This window comes from Staurois parvus, unplaced genomic scaffold (genome assembly GCF_062004578.1).
Source record: "Staurois parvus isolate SC_StPar_1 unplaced genomic scaffold, SC_StPar_1.0 ptg000132l, whole genome shotgun sequence".
Taxonomy (NCBI): Eukaryota; Metazoa; Chordata; class Amphibia; order Anura; family Ranidae; genus Staurois; species Staurois parvus.
Window position 1 is genome coordinate 5,814,166 of NW_028317928.1, and position 20,795 is coordinate 5,834,960.

A 20,795-nucleotide genomic window follows, 5' to 3' on the forward strand; every position below is an offset into this window, starting at 1 on the left:
AGTTTGAAGTATAGCTAAAGGCATAGGTTTAGTTTTGGATAGAGTGGATTGAATTAGAACAACTGTTTTATTTTGCTGTGTCCCCATTAGGAAGATTCACCCTCCATTTGTCCAGTTTGCTGTCATCACTGAGAAAGAAAGTGACAGAAAACCCCAAATTTTGGGATGTCACCAGAACAGGAACAGAGCAGAAATCTTCTAATGGGGACACTAGTTCTCGTGACAACAAGGCTGCACATAAAACCAAAAAAAGGTTGTCTTGTTTAAGTGTAGTGTTTTATTATTTACATGCAATACTGCTCCTGGCTACTTGAGATTGGAGTCCGTCAGTTCAACTTTGAGGCAGAATTGTGCAGCGCCCCTCTCTACCAATCACTGGAAATTTGCTTGGTGGACTCTATCATGCAGGGCAAGAAGGAACTCTGATGGAAACATCTTTCCACACCGAGGACACGGCCGTGGTTTCTGGTTTCGGTGGATCCTCTGATGTTTGGCTAGGGCAGAGCCCTGCGTGAAGCATTTCCCGCATTCAGCACAAGCGTAAGGTCTCTCTCCCGTGTGAACTCTTTGGTGTTCGGCAAAGGCCGACTTTTGGGCGAAGCACTTGGTGCAGTGAGAGCAGGCGTATGGCTTCTCCCCAGTGTGAATCCGTATGTGTTCATCAAGAGCGGCCTTCTGCGTGAAAGCCTTTCCGCAAACGGAGCATGCATAGGGCTTCACCCCTGAGTGCATCCTCAAGTGCCTGGCAAGGTTCGTCTTCTTCGCGAAGCACTTGCCACATTCAGGACAAGGATATGGCTTTTCTCCCGTGTGGATCCGTTCGTGCTCAGCAAGATCAGACTTCTGCGCGAAACACTTGCCGCACTGGGAACACTCATAAGGCTTTTCCCCAGTGTGGACCTTTTCATGTCGGATAAGGACAGACTTAACCCTAAAAGACTTTCCACATACAGAACATGAATATGGCTTCACTTCAGCTTCCAAGCTTTGATCTTGAAGTGACTTTTGGGAAAAGGATTCCTCACCTTCGAGCCAGGAATGTGAGAGTTCACCAACGGGCATCCTTTGACGTGAAAAGGGATCTCTGGCCTGGCTGAGACCTTTATATGGCAAAGTTTTATACAAGGAACTCGCGAATGTAAGAGGACCTGAAGACAGAACTCCACAATGAAGTCCAGGAGGACTTATGATCTCAACTTCTGGACTTTTGATTCCGCTGTATCTTCCATCTGGAGGGAAGGAAAGACGGCACAGTAAGAAGAATGATAAAAACCAGGTAAATTCACACAACCCCTTTAGCACATTTATATATCAGGAACCTGAAAATGGAGGCTGCCATCTCTGAAACTCCTTGTGGAAATGCAATTTGCCTGGCTGAAAGGCCGATGGCATTGTCTTCATTGCTTTCTGAGTGACTTGTCCAACAGAGATATAGCTATAAAGAGCTTTGATTTGAACATGCTCCATGCTTGTTCTGGATCAGTGACTTGAAAAAGCCAGAAACAACCAGGGGTGGGTTGCATACAATGATACTGAGGGTGGGTGAGGTCTGCACATGACACAGAGGATGGGTGGGCACTGTACACACAGAGAGGGTGGGAGGGCATTGTACACTGACATAGTTGGTGGGGTCTGTACACATGGACACAGAAGGTGGGTGGGGGTCTGTACACATGAATAACCAAATACCTAACACCTAAATGGTTATTTTTGGGATACTTATTTTGATTTTGGTCTGTACACATGGACATAGAGGTTGGGTAGGGTCTACACACACTGACACACAGTGGTTGAGGTCTGTATACACTGACACTGAGGATGATTTGAGTCTGTACATATTAAAACAAGGGTAGGTGAGGTCTGTACACATTAAAACAAGGGTAGGTGAGGTCTGTACACACGGACACAGGGAGTGGCTGAGGTCTGTACACACGGACAGAGGGCATAGCTGAGGTCTATACACACTGACACTAGGGTAGGTGAGCTCTGTACACACTGACACAGGGAGTGGCTGAGGTCTGCACACACTGACACAAGGGCTGGAGGGGTCTGTATACACTGGCACAGGGAGTGGCTGAGGTCTGTACACATTAAAACAAGGGTAGGTGAGGTTTGTACACAATGACACAGGGAATGGCTGAGGTCTGTACACACTGACACTAGGGTAAGTGGGGTCTGTACACACTGACACTAGGGTAAGTGGGGTCTGTACACACTTACACTAGGGTAAGTGGGGTCTGTACACACTGACACTAGGGTAGGTGGGATCTGTATACACTGACACAGGGAGCGGCTGAGGTCTGTACACACTGACACTAGGGTAGGTGAGGTCTGTATACACTGACACAGGGAGTGGCTGAGGTCTGTACACACTGACACAGGGAGTGGCTGAAATCTGTACACACTGACACTAGGGTAGGTGAGGTCTGTATACACTGACACAGGGAGTGGCTGAGGTCTGTACACACTGACACAGGGAGTGGCTGAAATCTGTACACACTGACACTAGGGTAGGTGGGGTCTGTATACACTGGCACAGGGAGTGGCTGAGATCTGTACACACTGACACTAGGGTAGGTGAGGTCTGTATACACTGACACAGGGAGTGGCTGAGATCTGTACACACTGACACAGGGAGTGGCTGAGATCTGTACACACTGACACTAGGGTAGGTGGGGTCTGTATACACTGGCACAGGGAGTGGCTGAGATCTGTACACACTGACACTAGGGTAGGTGAGGTCTGTATACACTGACACAGGGAGTGGCTGAGATCTGTACACACTGACACAGGGAGTGGCTGAGATCTGTACACACTGACACTAGGGTAGGTGAGGTCTGTATACACTGACACAGGGAGTGGCTGAGGTCTGTACACACTGACACAGGGAGTGGCTGAAATCTGTACACACTGACACTAGGGTAGGTGGGGTCTGTATACACTGGCACAGGGAGTGGCTGAGATCTGTACACACTGACACTAGGGTAGGTGGGGTCTGTGTACACTGACACAGGGAGCGGCTGAGGTCTGTACACACTGACACTAGGGTAGGTGGGGTCTGTGTACACTGACACAGGGAGTGGCTGAAATCTGTACACACTGACACTAGGGTAGGTGGGGTCTGTACACACCGACAAAAGGGTGGGAGGGGTCTGTACACACTGACAAAAGTGGGAGGGGTCTGTACACACTGACAAAAGTGGGAGGGGTCTGTACACACTGACAAAAGGGTGGGAGGGGTCTGTACACACTGACAAAAGGGTGGGAGGGGTCTGTACACACTGACACAAGGGTGGGAGGGGTCTGTACACACTGACACAAGGGTGGGTGGGGTCTGTACACACTGACACAAGGGGGGGTGGGGTCTGTACATATTGACACTTATATTCATGCTTCCTACTCACCAGTGGTGATGTAAGTTGAGACTTCCTCTTCCTTATCATCACACCTCCCATAGGCCTCGTCATCATTTAGATCTTCTACCTTAACAACAATCATGTCATCTTCCTGGACAGAATAAAGAGCACTGTGAGGATTCTAAAACTCTCTGATCTATCAGCTGGGCTAAAAAGAAGGATTTCAGTTTTAAAGGCCAGAACATCTTCTCTACAAATCATCTGGGGCCTCAAAATCATCAGATCTAGCTTCAGTCTGTTTGTGTCTGGTGCATCAAAGTGTCAAAATGCAGCATAAATGCTGGTTAACAGTAGACAGACAAGCAAAAACATGTGATCCTTCTGGGTGGGAGTGATTGGACGTCAGCGGTCACATGACCAGGAGCAAGTCCTGCCGGCTACCGATCATTAGTGGGGACCCAGAGCTGTTTTAGAAAGCTCAGTGTCTGTGCTAGAATCATGCAGTGAGCATGCTCTCAGCAGAGAAACACTTGCCACCCAATGACACATACGTTTGTGCAATGTGTGTGCTTTAAAGCCCACTCTTCTGGTTCCGCACATACGTGTTACACAGGCAAGAACAAGATACAGTGATTCAGACTGGGATTGAATTAGGAAGTAAAATTGTGTGGGTTCCTCCGGGTACTCCGGTTTCCTCCCACACTCCAAAGATATGATGGTAGGTTAATTGGATCCTGTCTACCCAAATGGAAGAAAAATATATTTTAAATATATTTTAGAAATATTCTTCCCAAATATATTGACATATATTTGAAATACTACAATTTTGGCCATATTCAATATATATATATATATATACACGCACACACATACATATACTCTGAGGAAGTGTTTTTACACGAAACGCGTCACGGGGGTGCCCCTGACCTGTGTGCATATACCGCAAGACCATCCTGATTGGTTGCCATATCAGATCCGGATGTAAGTTTTTTATTTATTTGTTTATGCTGGAATTTTGACCATTAAAGACCTACTACACTATCAGAAGCTTTCTTGGGGCTCATTATTTCCATGTGAGCCCGTTTTTGAAGGTTCCTGAGGATTTGGATGATATATGACTTCCCCTTCCTCCTGCTGATGATGGCCCTGGTGAATGCTTAAGAATACACCTAGACTGATGACATCTAGTGGCCGACTTGCTGATAACATCTACCTGGTATCACAAGTCCAGAGCACCAGGAGCAGGTCTTAATTGCTCCATGCTGGTTAGTGCATTGTTTGTACATTCACAACACCACAAGAGTCACGTTTATCCTTGATCATGGACTTTTGGAACACCTGCACTTAATCACTTTACCATAAGGACTGAGTTATTTAATTTATTTAACATATTTAACATATGTTATTGTGCATTATTTATTCATTTGCTTCTTCACTTGATTATACTCATATTAGCGCTGCATACTTATTTTATATATTTTCATACTGGTTTTTAAAGGTTGCCTTTATGCTAGCGGCTTTATTTTACTATTGTTCCCAGCGCTCAATTACTACCTTTCCAATATATACTGTATGTTGAAATGCGTTTTTTATATATTACGAAATATATGAAAAATAATTTTAAAAATACATTTTCAAATATACTGTATGTCTTGCCACTTGCCTTCCGGGCACTTACACCCCCTTCCTGCCCAGGCCAATTTCCAGCTCTCAGCACTGTCGCACTTTGAATGACAATTGCGCGGTCATGCAACACTGTACCCATATGAAATTTTTATCATTTTTTTGTGACAGATAGAGCTTTATTTTGGTGGTATTTAATCACCTTTGGGTTTTTTATTTTTCCTTAAACAAACCAAAAACCACTGAAAATTAAAAAAAAAACAAAACGTTTTTTGTTAGTTTTTGTTATAAAATTTTGTAAATAAGTGATTTTTCTCCTTCACTGTAGTGCGCTAATGAAGATGCAGTGATGGGCACTGATAGGCTACACTGATGGACACTGACAGGTGGCATGGATGGGCACTGATGAGGAGGCACTGGTAGGTGGCACTGATGGGCATTTACAGGCATCACTGATGGGCACTGATAGGCGGCACTGACTGGCACTGATAGGCGGCACTGACTGGCACTGATAGGCGGCACTGACTGGCACTGATAGGCGGCACTCACTGGCACTGATAGGCAGCACTGATGCACACTGATAGGCAGCACTGATGCACACTGATAGGCGGCACTGACTGGCACTGATAGGTGGCACTGATTGGCATTGATAGGTGGCACTGACTGGCACTGATGAGTGACACTGAAAGGCAGCTCAGATGGGCACTGATATGTGGCATTGATGTGCACTTGTAGGCACTGATATGTGGCATTGATGTGGCACTGATGGGCACTGGCACGTGGCATTGTTCAGCACTGACAGCTGGCACTGATGGACACTGACAGGTGGCACTTCTGGGGCCACACTGATCCTCAGGGCACACTGATCATCAGTGCCCTGATGATCAGTGTACATGTCCCCTCCGCGGAAAGCCGATTACCGGCTCTTCTCTCCTCTCCTCTGTCAGCGTGACAGCTTGTGAGGAGAGAAATACCGATAACCGGCTTTTCCCTGTTTACATGTGATCAGCTGTGATTGGACACAGCTGATCACATGGCCGAGCCGATGTCTTTGGCTCTTTCCGTGAATTTGTGATCCACTGTGTCCAAGGCACACAGCGCACCGCCCATTGCCGTGCTGCACGCTCCCGGAGCCACGCACGCGCGGTGAGAATGGGAGGACGTCATATGACGTCCTCCCAGAACGAGAGAACCACCTTGCGCCCGTCATTGGACTATATGGTGGGCGGGAGGTGGTTAAAAATACATTTAATATACATTTTTGGAATGTATATACAAATATATGTAAAAATACATGTTAAAATGACGTTTTTATATGTTAAAAAAAATCTGAAGAATACATTTTAAAAATATGTATTTTTTAAAATAATAATCATATATTTTGTAATTTATAAAAAACACATTGCAACAGTGTGTGTGTATATGTATATATATATATATATATATAAATTTTTAAATATATTGAATACGGAAAAATTGTAGTATTTCAAATATATGTCAATATATTTGGGAAGAGTATTTTTAAAATATATTTTTCTTCCATGTGGGTATATTGGCCCTAGTACGTGTACAGTGGGGATCGAAAGTTTGGGCACCTCAGCTAAAAAATTTTATTAATGTGCATAAAGAAGCCAAGGAAAGATGGAAAAATCTCCAAAAAGGCATCAAATTACAGATTAGACATTCTTATAATATGTCAACAAAAGTTAGATTTTATTTCCATCATTTACACTTTCAAAATAACAGAAAACAAAAAAATGGCGTCTGCAAAAGTTTGGGCACCCTGCACAATTTATAGCATGCACTGCCCCCTTTGCAAAGCTGAGACCTGCCAGTGTCATGGATTGTTCTCAATCATCATCTGGGAAGACCATATGATGTCAATCTCAAAGGTTTTAAATGCCCAGACTCATCTGACCTTGCCCCAACAATCAGCACCATGGGTTCTTCTAAGCAGTTGTCTAGAAAACTGAAACTGAAAATAGTTGACGCTCACAAAGCTGGAGAAGGCTATAAGAAGATAGCAAAGCGTTTTCAGATGTCAATATCCTCTGTTCGTAATGTAATTAAGAAATGGCAGTCATCAGGAACAGTGGAAGTTAAAGCAAGATCTGGAAGACCAAGAAAAATATCAGACAGAACAGCTCGCAGGATTGTGAGAAAAACAATTCAAAACCCATGTTTGACTGCACGATCCCTCCAGAAAGATCTGGCAGACACTGGAGTTGTGGTACACTATTCCACTATAAAGAGATACTTGTACAAATATGGTCTTCACGGAAGAGTCATCAGAAGAAAACCTCTTCTACGTCCTCACCACAAAAATCATTGTTTGAACTTTGCAAATGAACATATAGACAAGCCTGATGCATTTTGGAAACAAGTTCTGTGGACCGATGAGGTTAAAATTGAACTTTTTGGCCAGAATGAGCAAAGGTACGTTTGGAGAAGAAGGGGCACAGAATTTAATGAAAAGAACCTCTGTCCAACTGTTAAGCATGGGGTTGGATCAATCATGCTTTGGGGTTGTGTTGCAGCCAGTGGCACAGGGAACATCTCACGAGTAGAAGGAAAAATGGATTCAATAAAATTTCAGCAAATTTTGGATAATAACTTGATGCCATCTGTGAAAAAGCTGAAGTTAAAGAGAGGATGGCTTCTACAAATGGATAATGATCCTAAACACACCTCGAAATCCACGGGGGATTACATCAAGAGGCGTAAACTGAAGGTTTTGCCATGGCCTTCACAATCTCCTGACCTCAACATAACTGAAAATCTATGGCTAGACCTTAAAAGAGCAGTGCGTGACAGACAGCCCAGAAATCTCAAAGAACTGGAAGACTTTTGTAAGGAAGAAAGGGCAAAGATACCTCAAATAAGAATTGAAAGACTCTTGGCTGGCTACAAAAAGCATTTACAAGCTGTGATACTTGCCAAAGGGGGCAGTACAAGATATTAACTCTGCAGGGTGCCCAAACTTTTGCAGACATCAATTTTTTGTTTTCTGTTATTTTGAAAGTGTAAATGATGGAAATAAAATCTAACTTTTGTTGACATATTATAAGAATGTCTAATCTGTAATTTGATGCCTTTTGGAGATTTTTCCATCTTTCCTTGGCTTCTTTATGCACATTAATACAAATTTTTAGCTGGGGTGCCCAAACTTTCGATCCCCACTGTATGTATGAATGTGAGTTAGGGACCTTAGATTGTACGCCCCTTGAGGGTCAGGGACTGGTGTGAATGTATAATATATGTACAGAGCTGAGTAAATTGGCGACACTATATAAGTACCGGAAATAAATAATTATAATAAATTCCTCGGGAGCAAGGCCTGAAGTAAATTGTTCTCTGCAAATGCTGCAAAACACGTCAGCACTATAAACAAATGTGAAAACAAAACATATTTTAACCACTTGACCTCCGGAAGCTTTTACCCCCTTAATGACCAGGGCATTTGTTGCTATTCAACACTGTGCTACTTTAACTGGCAATTGCGCAGTCATGCAACACTGTACCCAAATGAATATTATATCATTTCTCTGCACAAATAGAGCTTTCTTTTGCTGGTATTTAATCACCACTGATTTTTTTTTTCTTTTTTGTTATACAAACAAACAAAAAAAAAATTAAAGCATTTTAAAGTTGTGGACAGAATCGCAGTGATTCTGCCCTCAATTGAAAAAAACCTATATGTGAATGGAGCCTAACTGAACAAGCTGAAGTTAGGAGCTGATAGATTTCTATGCACACCTGTTCCAGATTTTGCACCCTCCAGGTTTAGTAAATCTCCCCGCTGTGTGTCTACAAATCATTCAGTATAGATTTATCCAGCCCGCATGTAGACAGCTTGAATATGAAAAAAGTTACAAGATACACCGCTTCTCAAGAAGCTTTCCAATCACCCCTTTAGCTATGAATGGTAATCCTGAGTATGAAACATTATTCTATACACATGCAGTGACAGAACCTTCCTAAGAAATGTGAACAGTTTATCACGTGGTCACACATTTCTGTAAGACCCCCACATGGACTTGCCTCATCCTCCTGAGGGATCTCCTGATGTTCCTGTGAGGAGTCGCAGGAATACAGAGGACGGGGACATCTCTCTGGGGTATTTTTGTTACTGGATCCATCTGTAAGAAAATTCTCCTCCTTACACTGCACATCAGTCTGTGAAAACTTCTCTTCTGTTTCTGTGATCTCAACTTTAACATGGATTGGATCTTCATCCTAAATAATACAACGGCTTTACTAACCAGGGTTCACCAGGCCTCTAGATGGGTCATATAGAATATCTGAAAATACTTTTACTAGCTCTTACCTGATCCTCCCGAGGGATCTCCTGATCTTCTTGTGTGGAGTCCCGGGAATACAGAGGACGGGGATATCTCTCTGGTGGGTTCCCATTACTGGATCCATCTGTAGGAAACACACACATTGACTGAATACATTGTTTCTATGTCTTTATATCAGAGGATGTGTGTATCTAGGTGGATCCTCAATGCAGGAAATGAAAGTCTCCTCTTACCCGGTGATGTGAGGGGTGGCCGGTTCTCCATCATGACGTCCTTGTAGAGATCCTTGTGTCCTTCTATATACTCCCACTCCTCCATGGAGAAGTAGACAGTGACATCCTGACACCTTATAGGAACCTGACACACACAATGATAGTCACCATCCAGACACATCCCTTGTCTGTTACTGGAGAATGTCCCACAATTCCCGGCACCGCTCACCTCATCCGTCAGCAGCTCAACGATCTTCTGGGTGACTTGTAGGATCTTACCGTCTTTGTTTTTCTCAGGTGTAAGAGAAGGAGGTTGAGACTCTGTTATTAGGCTAGGGTTTCTGCTCCAACCTCTTGAAATCTGAGATGTTGTGTTGTCATTGATCTTCTTCAGGGGTCCATAATTCTATAACATAATACATAATAATAACCTACGGACTTCCCTTAATATTCTAGAGGTGCTTCTTTACTGTTAAAAGACCTTAGTGATGCTACTTGTAATTGACCCAGAATTCTTCTCACCTCCGGTCAGGTCTCCGTTTTATTAATAGAGATGAGTGATGCCATGTGACCCTCCCAGAATCCTCCTCACCTCTCCGGTCAGCAGGTAGATGATCTCCAGGGTGAGGTTTAATATCCTCTCAGTCATGTATCTTTGCTCCTTCTCCATCCTCATTGATGAGGCTGGGAATGGACTCTACTCCTCATGGGAGGGACCAACTAAGATGAGACGAGATAACCTCTGAGGAATGAACAAACAGCAGATTAGGATTAAACTGAAACTTCAAAAGCATGTGATATAAGTGTATTATAAGTGCTTTATTTCTCAATGAGAAAATCATGTGGCCAGAGAAAAGTTGTCCCACTGTTTTCTTTCTATTCCCCTCTCTCCATACTTCCCCCTACACCTTATCCCTTTCTCTCTTATACCCTGGACACAGGAATTCTTAGACTGTCAGAAAGTCCAACAGAAGGGTTGGCAACATAGCATCAAAAACCTGGTCTTAGAAAATGTTGAGAGCTAAGCTCCTTTAGTTGGAAGCCCCAAGACTCCACCAAATGATGTAAGCATTGCATGTCTAACAATAGACCTTACGGGAAGTAGACATCCTAGTTGCTGAAATAGTAGGGAACGCAAATTTAGAGATGATTCGATTCAGTCCTTCAGAATCCGGCCTTGAACAGTCATACCTCAGGATAGCAAAAACAAACTTTAGGACAGAAAATCCTGATGATCTGACAGAGCCCATGGATCATCTGCCAGCAGTCTTATCAGATCGGTATACTTTACTGGACCAGCTGAGGAAAGACAAAGATGAGGGTGTACTGATCCCGCCTGAACATCCAGTATTTTACATCCAGTGGCTCCCAACCTTTGTCACGTACCCATGTTTTGGGAATTTCCCTTAGATAAAATAGTTCTCATAAATGCCAAGCCATTGACAATTATTTAAAGTACATGTGCAAGGTATAGGAAATCTCAAAAACATGACCTGTTGGAGGTATTAAGGACTGAGGTTCGGAACCACTGTGCTAGAGGATCCCTGTACCTGGAGACAAACCAGTCCAACCTACAGGCCAAGGCCACATCCCTACCAGAGTCACAGGTCTTGGAATGCCTCCAGGCTTAGGGACCACTCCCTGTGGTCCATGTGCTGCTGGCTGAGGAAGTCTACCCATCAATTATTTATGCCTGGTTTGTACACAGTGGATAAAGCTGAAACATACATTTCTGACCAGGACAGTAGCCAATCTACCTTTTCTGCAAGACTTCTGGTTCCTCCCTGATGGTTAATGGCATCACTTGACAGAATATGGATAAGATGCACCTACAACAGGATAGTCCAATGCTGCAGACAGCCAAGCCTTCCAAAGCACCAGGATGTTGAAAGGAAGATGAGACTGCTCCTCTGACCAAGTCCCCTACACCAAGGGGGTACCTAGGACTCTTTCCCAGGCTGAAAGACTGGCAACTATCATGACGATCCTTAATAGAATGAGAAAGAAGGACATTCCTACTTTCAGAGCTGGATTCCTGAGCCATCAAGCCAGGAGCAACCTGGACCTTGACGACAAACTAAACAATCTGGGACCGATCCCACGATGACAGAATGTTGCGCAGAACAGAGTCAGTTTCTCCTGTGCAAGGACCAATCTGGCCTGCACTTTGTCCAGAACCAGAAACTAAAACAATGACAGAGTTCCAACAACGATATCTGGAGGTTCGGGATCCACCTGAACTGCTATAATGTCTGGAGAGTCAAGATCACATTGTCCAATTGAGCCTCACCAATTATTCCCTCAACAGGAGATTGTCTAAGTACTCCAGAATGGGGATGCCACAAGAGCACAGCAGGCCTTAACTTGAGCAAGTAACTTGGCAAACACTGAGATGCAGATGAGAGGTCGAAGGGAAGAGCCACAAACTGGTGGCAGGGAGGTCCCATAGGAAAAACGTAGGACATTTTGATGCACCAGAATGATGGGAACATACAGGTACATAGCCTTGGTGTCCACAGAATCCAGAATTCTCCTTGGTAAAGGGAGGCAATTACAGATTTGGTGGATTCCAGGTGGAATTTCTGGGCTCAAATGAAGGCATTCAGAGCTGTGAGATTCTATATAAAGACATGTCCCCATTGGATTGGGGAATGGCCAACAGGTTGAAGAAAAACCCCTGAGACAATTCTGCCTGTCAGGGCTCCCAGGTATGACCAGAGGTGTGTGACTGAAGCAGGGAAACGCAGACCTCAGATATGTTATAAACAATATAATTTATTAACACTAACAGTACAAACATAAACGCAGTGCAATACTAAACATAATATAGTGCAAACAAACCAAACCAAACCACCCACAGATAACAGTATATACAAGCAAGCGTCGTCAGGCAGGCCGGGTCAATATCAATTGGGCAGGTAGGTACAGGGGGAGCAAGCGGAGAATAGTCGGGGTCACAGGCCAGGTTCAGCAGGTAGCAAGCAGCATAGTACAGAGGGTCAGACAGAGGAATGGTCAGGGTCACAAGCCAGAATCAGAGCAGGAGAAGTCAGCAAAGGAACAGAAACAGGATGCAGGACAGATACAGGGCCCAGGACAAACACAACACCAAGGCAGAGTCTGCAAGTCTGGCCATCCCTTAAATACCCCAGTATCATCAGTTCCAGGTGTTAGCTGGCTGAAAGGTTGAGTCTCTGATTGCTGGGAGCACCCGCTGGCCAGCCCTGGTACTGCAGATCAAAAGGCAGGTGAGTCCCACCATTGCTGGCCAGTCCATTCCTAACAGTACCCCCCCCTCAAGGAGCGGCCTCAGGACGCTCCAAACAGTCCTAGCTGGGCAAAATGTTCCACCGCCCGGGTCTGGCAACTGGCGGGATATCAAAGACTGGCACACCGGGCAGGACTCCGGGCAGCGGCACACCGGGCTGGACTCCGGGCAGAGGCACATCGAGCAGAGGCACATCGAGCAGAGGCACACCGGGCAGAGGCACATCGGGCAGGACTCCGGGCAGAGGCACATCGGGCAGGACTCCGGGCAGAGGCACATCGGGCAGGACTCCGGGCAGAGGCACATCGGGCAGGACTCCGGGCAGAGGCACATCGGGCAGGACTCCGGGCAGAGGCACATCGGATTACCAGGCGAAGCAGCAGGCAGCGGGCCACCGGGCGGAGCGGCAGGCACCGGGCCCCCGGGCGGGGCGGCAGGCACCGGGCCCCCGGGCGGGGCGGCAGGCACCGGGCCCCCGGGCGGCAGGCACCGGGCCCCCAGGCGGGGCGACGGGCACCGGGCCCCCAGGCGGGGCGACGGGCACCGGGCCCCCAGGCGGGGCGACGGGCACCGGGCCCCCAGGCGGGGCGACGGGCACCGGGCCCCCAGGCGGGGCGACGGGCACCGGGCCCCCAGGCGGGGCGACGGGCACCGGGCCCCCAGGCGGGGCGACGGGCATCGGGCCCCCAGGCGGGGCGACGGGCATCGGGCCCCCAGGCGGAGCGGCGGGCGCCGGACCCCCAGGCGGAGCGACAGGTCTCGGGCCCTCAGGCGGAGCGGCGGGCGCCGGACCCCCAGATGGAGCGATAGGTCTCGGGCCCCCGGGCGGGGCGGCAGGCACCGGGCCCCCGGGCGGGGCGGCAGGCACCGGGCCCCCGGGCGGGGCGGCAGGCACCGGGCCCCCGGGCGGGGCGGCAGGCACCGGGCCCCCGGGCGGGGCGACAGGCACCGGGCCCCCGGGCGGGGCGACAGGCACCGGGCCCCCAGGCGGGGCGACAGGCACCGGGCCCCCAGGCGGGGCGACAGGCACCGGGCCCCCAGGCGGGGCGACAGGCACCGGGCCCCCAGGCGGGGCGACAGGCACCGGGCCCCCAGGCGGGGCGACAGGCACCGGGCCCCCAGGCGGGGCGACAGGCACCGGGCCCCCAGGCGGAGCGGCGGGCGCCGGACCCCCAGGCGGAGCGACAGGTCTCGGGCCCTCAGGCGGAGCGGCGGGCGCCGGACCCCCAGATGGAGCGACAGGTCTCGGGCCCTCAGGCGGAGCGGCGGGCGCCGGACCCCCAGCTGGAGCGACAGGTCTCGGGCCCTCAGGCGGAGCGGCGGGCGCCGGACCCCCAGGCGGAGCAACAGGTCTCGGGCCCCCAGGCGGAGCAGCGGGCGCCGGACCCCCAGGCGGAGCGGCAGGTCTCGGGCCCTCAGGCGGAGCGGCGGGCGCCGGACCCCCAGATGGAGCGATAGGTCTCGGGCCCTCAGGCGGAGCGGCGGGCGCCGGACCCCCAGCTGGAGCGACAGGTCTCGGGCCCTCAGGCGGAGCGGCGGGCGCCGGACCCCCAGGTGGAGCGACAGGTCTCGGGCCCTCAGGCGGAGCGGCAGGCGCCGGACCCCCAGGAGGTCTCGGACCCCCAGGTGGAGCGACAGGTCTCGGGCCCTCAGGCGGAGCGGCGGGCGCCGGACCCCCAGGTGGAGCGACAGGTCTCGGGCCCTCAGGCGGAGCGGCGGGCGCCGGACCCCCAGGTGGAGCGACAGGTCTCGGGCCCTCAGGCGGAGCGGCGGGCGCCGGACCCCCAGATGGAGCGACAGGTCTCGGGCCCTCAAGCGGAGTGGCAGGTGCCGGACCCCCAGGCGGAGCGACAGGTCTCGGGCCCTTAGGCGGAACGACAGGTCTCGGGCCCCCAGGCGGGGCGGCGGGCACCGAGTCACCAGGCACAACAGTGGGCTCCGAGTCAACTGGGATGACCGCTGGCACTGGGTCAGACATTGGATCGTCTGACTGGACAGCGGGCACTGGGTCACCAGGCATCAGGTCATTTGGCTCGACAGCGGGCACCGCGTCATCTGGCAAGGCAGTGGGCTCCGAGTCAACAGGCACGACAGTGAGCACCGGGGCATCAGGTACCGGATTGTCTGGCTCGACAGCGGGCATCGGGTCACCAGGTATGACAGCGGGCACTGGGTCACCAGGCATCAGGTCATTTGGCTTGTCAGCGGGCACCGCGTCATCTGGCAAGGCAGTGGGCTCCGAGTCAACTGGTATGACCGCGGGCACTGGGTCAGACATTGGATCGTCTGACTGGACAGCGGGCACTGGGTCACCAGGCATCAGGTCATTTGGCAAGGCAGTGGGCACCGCGTCACCAGGCATTGGATCGTCTGGCTCGACAGCGGGCATCGGGTCACCAGGTATGACAGCGGGCACTGGGTCACCAGGCATCAGGTCATTTGGCTTGCCAGCGGGCACCGCGTCATCTGGCAAGGCAGTGGGCACCGGGTCACCAGGTATGACAGCGGGCTCTGAGTCAATTGGCACGACAGCGGGCACTGGATCAGGTACCGGATCATCTTGATCAACAGTGGGCATCGAGTCAACTGGCCTAATAGGATCGTCGGGCTGGATCAGTTCATCCTGCTGAGTAGCGGCATCAGGCTGAATGCAGGCATCAGGCCGAGTAGAGGCATCAGGCCGAGTAGAGGCTTCAGGCCGAGTAGAGGCTTCAGGCCGAGTAGAGGCTTCAGGCCGAGTAGAGGCTTCAGGCCGAGTAGAGGCTTCAGGCCGAGTAGAGGCATCAGGCCGCGTACAGGCATCAGGCCGCGTAGAGGCTTCAGGCCGAGGAGAGGCTTCAGGCTGAGGAGAGGCTTCAGGCCGCATAGAGGCTTCAGGCCGCGTAGAGGCTTCAGGCCGAGTACAGGCATCAGGCCGAGTACAGGCATCAGGCCGAGTACAGGCATCAGGCCGAGTACAGGCATCAGGCCGAGTAGAGGCTTCAGGCCGAGTAGAGGCTTCAGGCCGAGTAGAGGCTTCAGGCCGAGAAGAGGCTTCAGGCTGAGGAGAGGCTTCAGGCCGCGTAGAGGCATCAGGCCGAGTAGAGGCTTCAGGCCGAGTAGAGGCTTCCGGCTGAGTAGAGGCTTCCGGCTGAGTAGAGGCTTCAGGCTGCGTACAGGCATCAGTCTGAACCACGGAAGGCAGGCTCACCGGTTTGGATACTGGCAGGATGGTATTGGTTGGAAAGAATTTTCGCTTTTTTCTGGTTTTAACTACTGGAGCACTGCAAGTAAACGCAGGTCTGCAAACGAATGGAGCAGCTGGAGACAGAGAAGAACTGGAGGATGGAACAGGAGAGGGAGCAGTTGCTACCGAGGGCTTTTTTACAGGGTTAAAGGCAGGATAGGTGCAGCGAGTGGGAACAGGGTACTGACATGCGGTAGATAGCCAAGTATACTGGGCTGTAACTGGAGGAGCTGGTGGGAATACAGGAGTAGAGTTAGAAGCAGGACTGGGTCTTTGTAAGCTGACTGAGGCTGGGTGCAACAAATCTGTCCATGTCTGCAGTATGGGTTGAACAAAGCTGAGCTTACACAAAGTCTGTCTGGTCAATGACTGCACTGCGTTTATACAATCTCTCAGTGTCTGTGGTGAACATGTGGAATAACGCTCCAGAAAGTAACCCACATCATCCTCTAATAACCACACCAGGGACTCTACCTGGTCTGCACTAAATGGTGGCAAAAATTCATCCCTGCATTCGGGGAAACCAGATGAAACCAACTCAACACAAACCTGAATCAATGGCTGCACCATAGAGAAAACTGTGCCCTGATCTACTAGAACATGAGCGAGCCGTATACATTCTAGCAGTTCATCCCGGGTATACTCCTTCAGAGTCTGATAAGCATACTCCCTGTCATCAAACACTAGCAGAGATAAATACTCAACCTCATCTAGATCCATCCTTCCCATCAACAAGCCAAGATGGCTTCCCTGTGCAGCCACTTCTGGTCAGGATTGGCCTTGGTGTAATGTCAGGGCTCCCAGGTATGACCAGAGGTGTGTGACTGAAGCAGGGAAACGCAGACCTCAGATATGTTATAAACAATATAATTTATTAACACTAACAGTACAAACATAAACGCAGTGCAATACTAAACATAATATAGTGCAAACAAACCAAACCAAACCACCCACAGATAACAGTATATACAAGCAAGCGTCGTCAGGCAGGCCGGGTCAATATCAATTGGGCAGGTAGGTACAGGGGGAGCAAGCGGAGAATAGTCGGGGTCACAGGCCAGGTTCAGCAGGTAGCAAGCAGCATAGTACAGAGGGTCAGACAGAGGAATGGTCAGGGTCACAAGCCAGAATCAGAGCAGGAGAAGTCAGCAAAGGAACAGAAACAGGATGCAGGACAGATACAGGGCCCAGGACAAACACAACACCAAGGCAGAGTCTGCAAGTCTGGCCATCCCTTAAATACCCCAGTATCATCAGTTCCAGGTGTTAGCTGGCTGAAAGGTTGAGTCTCTGATTGCTGGGAGCACCCGCTGGCCAGCCCTGGTACTGCAGATCAAAAGGCAGGTGAGTCCCACCATTGCTGGCCAGTCCATTCCTAACACTGCCACAGGAACCACTGCAATGAAACCTTGATCCAAAAGACCTGAGAGGGCTCAATGGAGATCCGATAATCTGTATAGGGGCACAGGAAGGTTGGAGGTGATAAAGGTAGACGGGGAGCTGAAACTCCAGTTTTAGCCCTGAGCTACTAACTCCTGCACCCAAGTGCCAGAGATGTATATTGTCCACACATCCACAAAGTATAACAAACGCCCCCCATCTCTGGAAATTGGGTCAGGCAGAGAAATAGACATCTGAGGATTTGGCAGACTGAGTTCCAGAGCTTGCAGATGAACTGGCAGCCAAGCTCGGGGCTCTCGAAGAAGAGATCAAGGAAGAAGCGAAACGAAAAAGATTTTACTAACATTTAGAGAGGGAGAGGACTTAGTAATCCGTTCCTTAGGGGTCTTCTACTGAGGAAGACAGGAGAGCTTGCCCACCCACCGTAGCATCCTCCATAAAAGCGTGCCTCAAAGGTCATGCAGATCAAGTGCTTTGAGCACAAGGGATCCACAGAACCAAAGAGCCCTACTGATATGTACAGACATAAGACGAGAGAGGAGATAGGAAGCTTCCAGCAGAAAACTGATATTAAAAGTGATCTCCCCCCCAGTTTTTAGAAGCACTTTCAGCAGCTGATGTAATTCCTGAGTAGGCAGCTTCTTTGTCTTTCAATCCTTGCCTATGTTCCAGTTTAAGCTGATGTCAAGACCGCTGCCCCAGGTTTCCTGTTTCAGGGTGGCTCCTTTCTCTTGCAGCGTCCTATGGAGCCACCCTTGCATACAAGGACTAAAGTTGTTTTTCCCCTGAGCTATGTGTATCAATAGAAATACACAGCCCAGTAGCCTAAGATGGCAAAAACTAAATCCTGCAAAATACTTACCTCCACCTTCCACGCGACAGTTACATCGTCATCTGCTGTTATATTCTTCACTGTGCTACTTACAGATGGCAGGTTTTTGGCCTGTTGATTGGCCACAGGAGGATGACATCATCTCGTACATATGCAAGGAAACACCGGCCGTGCACAGCTCTGTGTACATTCAAAATAAGACTTGGAGCAGGCGGGTGTGTCTCACTGCAGAAGAGACATAGCTTGTCTCTCTTGACAACGGTGAAGAGGCGCCTGGTTTATGGTGAAGAGGCCCCTATAGATGCCACACCGCAACAGTGTGCACTGCAGGGGCACTACCGCCCGCCGAACACGACAGAGGCGTTTAAAGTGTTACTAAACCAACAACAGTACAATCAGTCTATATATGCAGTAAAGCATGCTTGTTATACTCACTGTGGACCGTAAGGGGTTATTTTTCTGCATTGTGTAAAAAGGCTGTTTGATCCTGTCTTCTCTGATCCTCCCCTTCCATTACTGCCCCCAGTCCATCTGCTGATAGAACAGAGCCTTGGGGGCAAGCTGCACATGCTCAGTTTGGTGTGTATTGCTAGTTTTTTTTTTCTTGGGAGAGTGCAGGTGATCAGCACAGGGCCAGACAGAGGGTCAGGGGTTATGCAGCCTCACAGGACAATCCGGAGAGCATGAAAACTCCTCCTGCAAGCTTTAACCAGTGCTCTGCTGGACATTGATAGAAGTCACAAGACTGCTATATACCGCGGATGAGAAAAGGTATTTAGCAGTTTACATTTACTAAAATAATTGCATTTCCATGTTGTGTGTCTTGTGGGAGACCAGATATAGTGAATGCAGGGTCCGGGGAGACCGGATATAGTGAATGCAGAGTCCGGGTAGACCGGATATAGTGAATGCAGGGTCCAGGGAGAGTGGATATAGTGAATGCGGGGTCCTGGGAGAGCGTATGTAGTGAATGCGGGGTCCGGGGAGAGCAGATATAGTGAATGCGGGGTCCGGGGAGAGCGGATATAGTGAATGCGGGGTCCGGGGAGAGCAGATATAGCGAATGCGGGGTCCGGGAAAACGGATATAGTGAATGCAGGGTCCGGGGAGAGGGGATATAGTGAATGCGGGGTCCGGGGAGAGCGGATATAGTGAATGCGGGGTCCGGGGAGAGCGGATATAGTGAATGCGGGGTCCGGGGAGAGCGGATATAGTGAATGCGGGGTCCGGGGAGAGCAGATATAGTGAATGCGGGGTCTGGGAGACCGCATATAGTGAATGCGGGGTCCGGGAGACCGCATATAGTGAATGCGGGGTCCGGGAGACCGCATATAGTGAATGCGGGGTCCGGGAGACCGCATATAGTGAATGCGGGGTCCGGGAGACCGCATATAGTGAATGCGGGGTCCGGGAGACCGCATATAGTGAATGCGGGGTCCGGGAGACCGCATATAGTGAATGCGGGGTCCGGGAGACCGCATATAGTGAATGCGGGGTCCGGGGAGACCGCATATAGTGAATGCGGGGTCCGGGGAGACCGGATATAGTGAATGCGGGGTCCGGGGAGACCGGATATAGTGAATGCGGGGTCCGGGAGACCGCATATAGTGAATGCGGGGTCCGGGGACAGCAGATATAGTGAATGTGGGGTCCGGGGAGAGCGGATATAGTGAATGCGAGGTCCGGGGTTTAGTAACACTTAAATTCTGGCCATGAAGCACTGTGACCACGGCACGTGTGCACCCCTATGTACCTTTGCAGCTAAAAGGGGAGCTGTTGGGAGGCGGTAATAGTGTGGCCACATTTTCATACCTCCCCAAAGGCAAGTGTAAACGCGCCCTTGGTTCCACTTTGACTGTGAAGTCCTGTGATGGTGGAACACAAGTGGACATCATCACTGGGCGTGCTGAGCCGTCGCAGAGAACACCAGTATGGAAAAAGGGAAAACCTGCGCCCCGACGGTCCGGAGAGGTTTCCAGGTCTTCTTATATCCCGGAAGGAATCTATAAAATCGCCGTTGATAGTAGAAAAATCTTCCAAGCTGAAGAAAAGTGTCCAATCTCCCAGGGATGCGCAGAAAATGGATGCGCAGCTGGTTGTGGGCGAGGTTATCCTGTACCAGCCAATGGCTTGTTTGTGGCCGGCATCCATTTTTTTCTCTATGAGGCAGTATAACCCCACAGTCTCAGAATTCCTGTGTCCCTCAAAGAACAATAAAGATTTATATATTATGATAATTAGAACAATAAAAATAATAAAGTAATGTATCTATTTGCAGCTCCCATCCCCTCCCCCATCATTATCCCCATTACTGCCCCTCATCCATGACCCCCACAATGCTCTCCCATCACACAATGCAGGACCACATCAGCACTGACCAGCTGCCAGCCTCCTCTCTATCATCAGCCGCAACGGGAAGCGAACGTCCCATTTCCGGCCTGTGGTTCCAGCACTTCCTGTATTTGCGTTCCTTGGTTACCAGGCAACTGCGACGTTAGGACTGGGAGCGTGCGCATAGCGGACAGGAGAAAGCCGGACCACCAATCAGCTGCTGGCCGCTAGAGCGCGAACTACCT

At 49.9% G+C, this 20,795-nt stretch overlaps 1 protein-coding gene across 3 annotated transcripts; it reads right to left on the reverse strand.

Moving 5' to 3' along the window:
• Positions 1-254: 254 nt before the first annotated feature.
• On the reverse strand, positions 255-20,641 carry LOC149466231 (uncharacterized). Of its 3 annotated transcripts, none has more exons than XM_089672658.1 (8): positions 20,598-20,641; positions 10,085-10,234; positions 9,722-9,898; positions 9,514-9,637; positions 9,307-9,404; positions 9,021-9,215; positions 3,405-3,507; positions 255-1,229 (listed from the first exon to the last, which is right to left on the reverse strand). In XM_089672658.1, exons 2-8 carry the CDS (start codon positions 10,166-10,168, stop codon positions 373-375), a joined length of 1,638 nt encoding a protein of 545 aa, XP_089528784.1. In that variant the 5' UTR covers positions 10,169-10,234; positions 20,598-20,641; the 3' UTR covers positions 255-372. The 3 variants fall into 3 exon arrangements, with proteins under 3 accessions (XP_089528784.1, XP_089528786.1, XP_089528783.1); XM_089672660.1 differs by lacking the exon at positions 20,598-20,641 and adding an exon at positions 20,032-20,462; XM_089672657.1 differs by lacking the exon at positions 20,598-20,641 and adding an exon at positions 18,655-18,819.
• Positions 20,642-20,795: the final 154 nt, after the last annotated feature.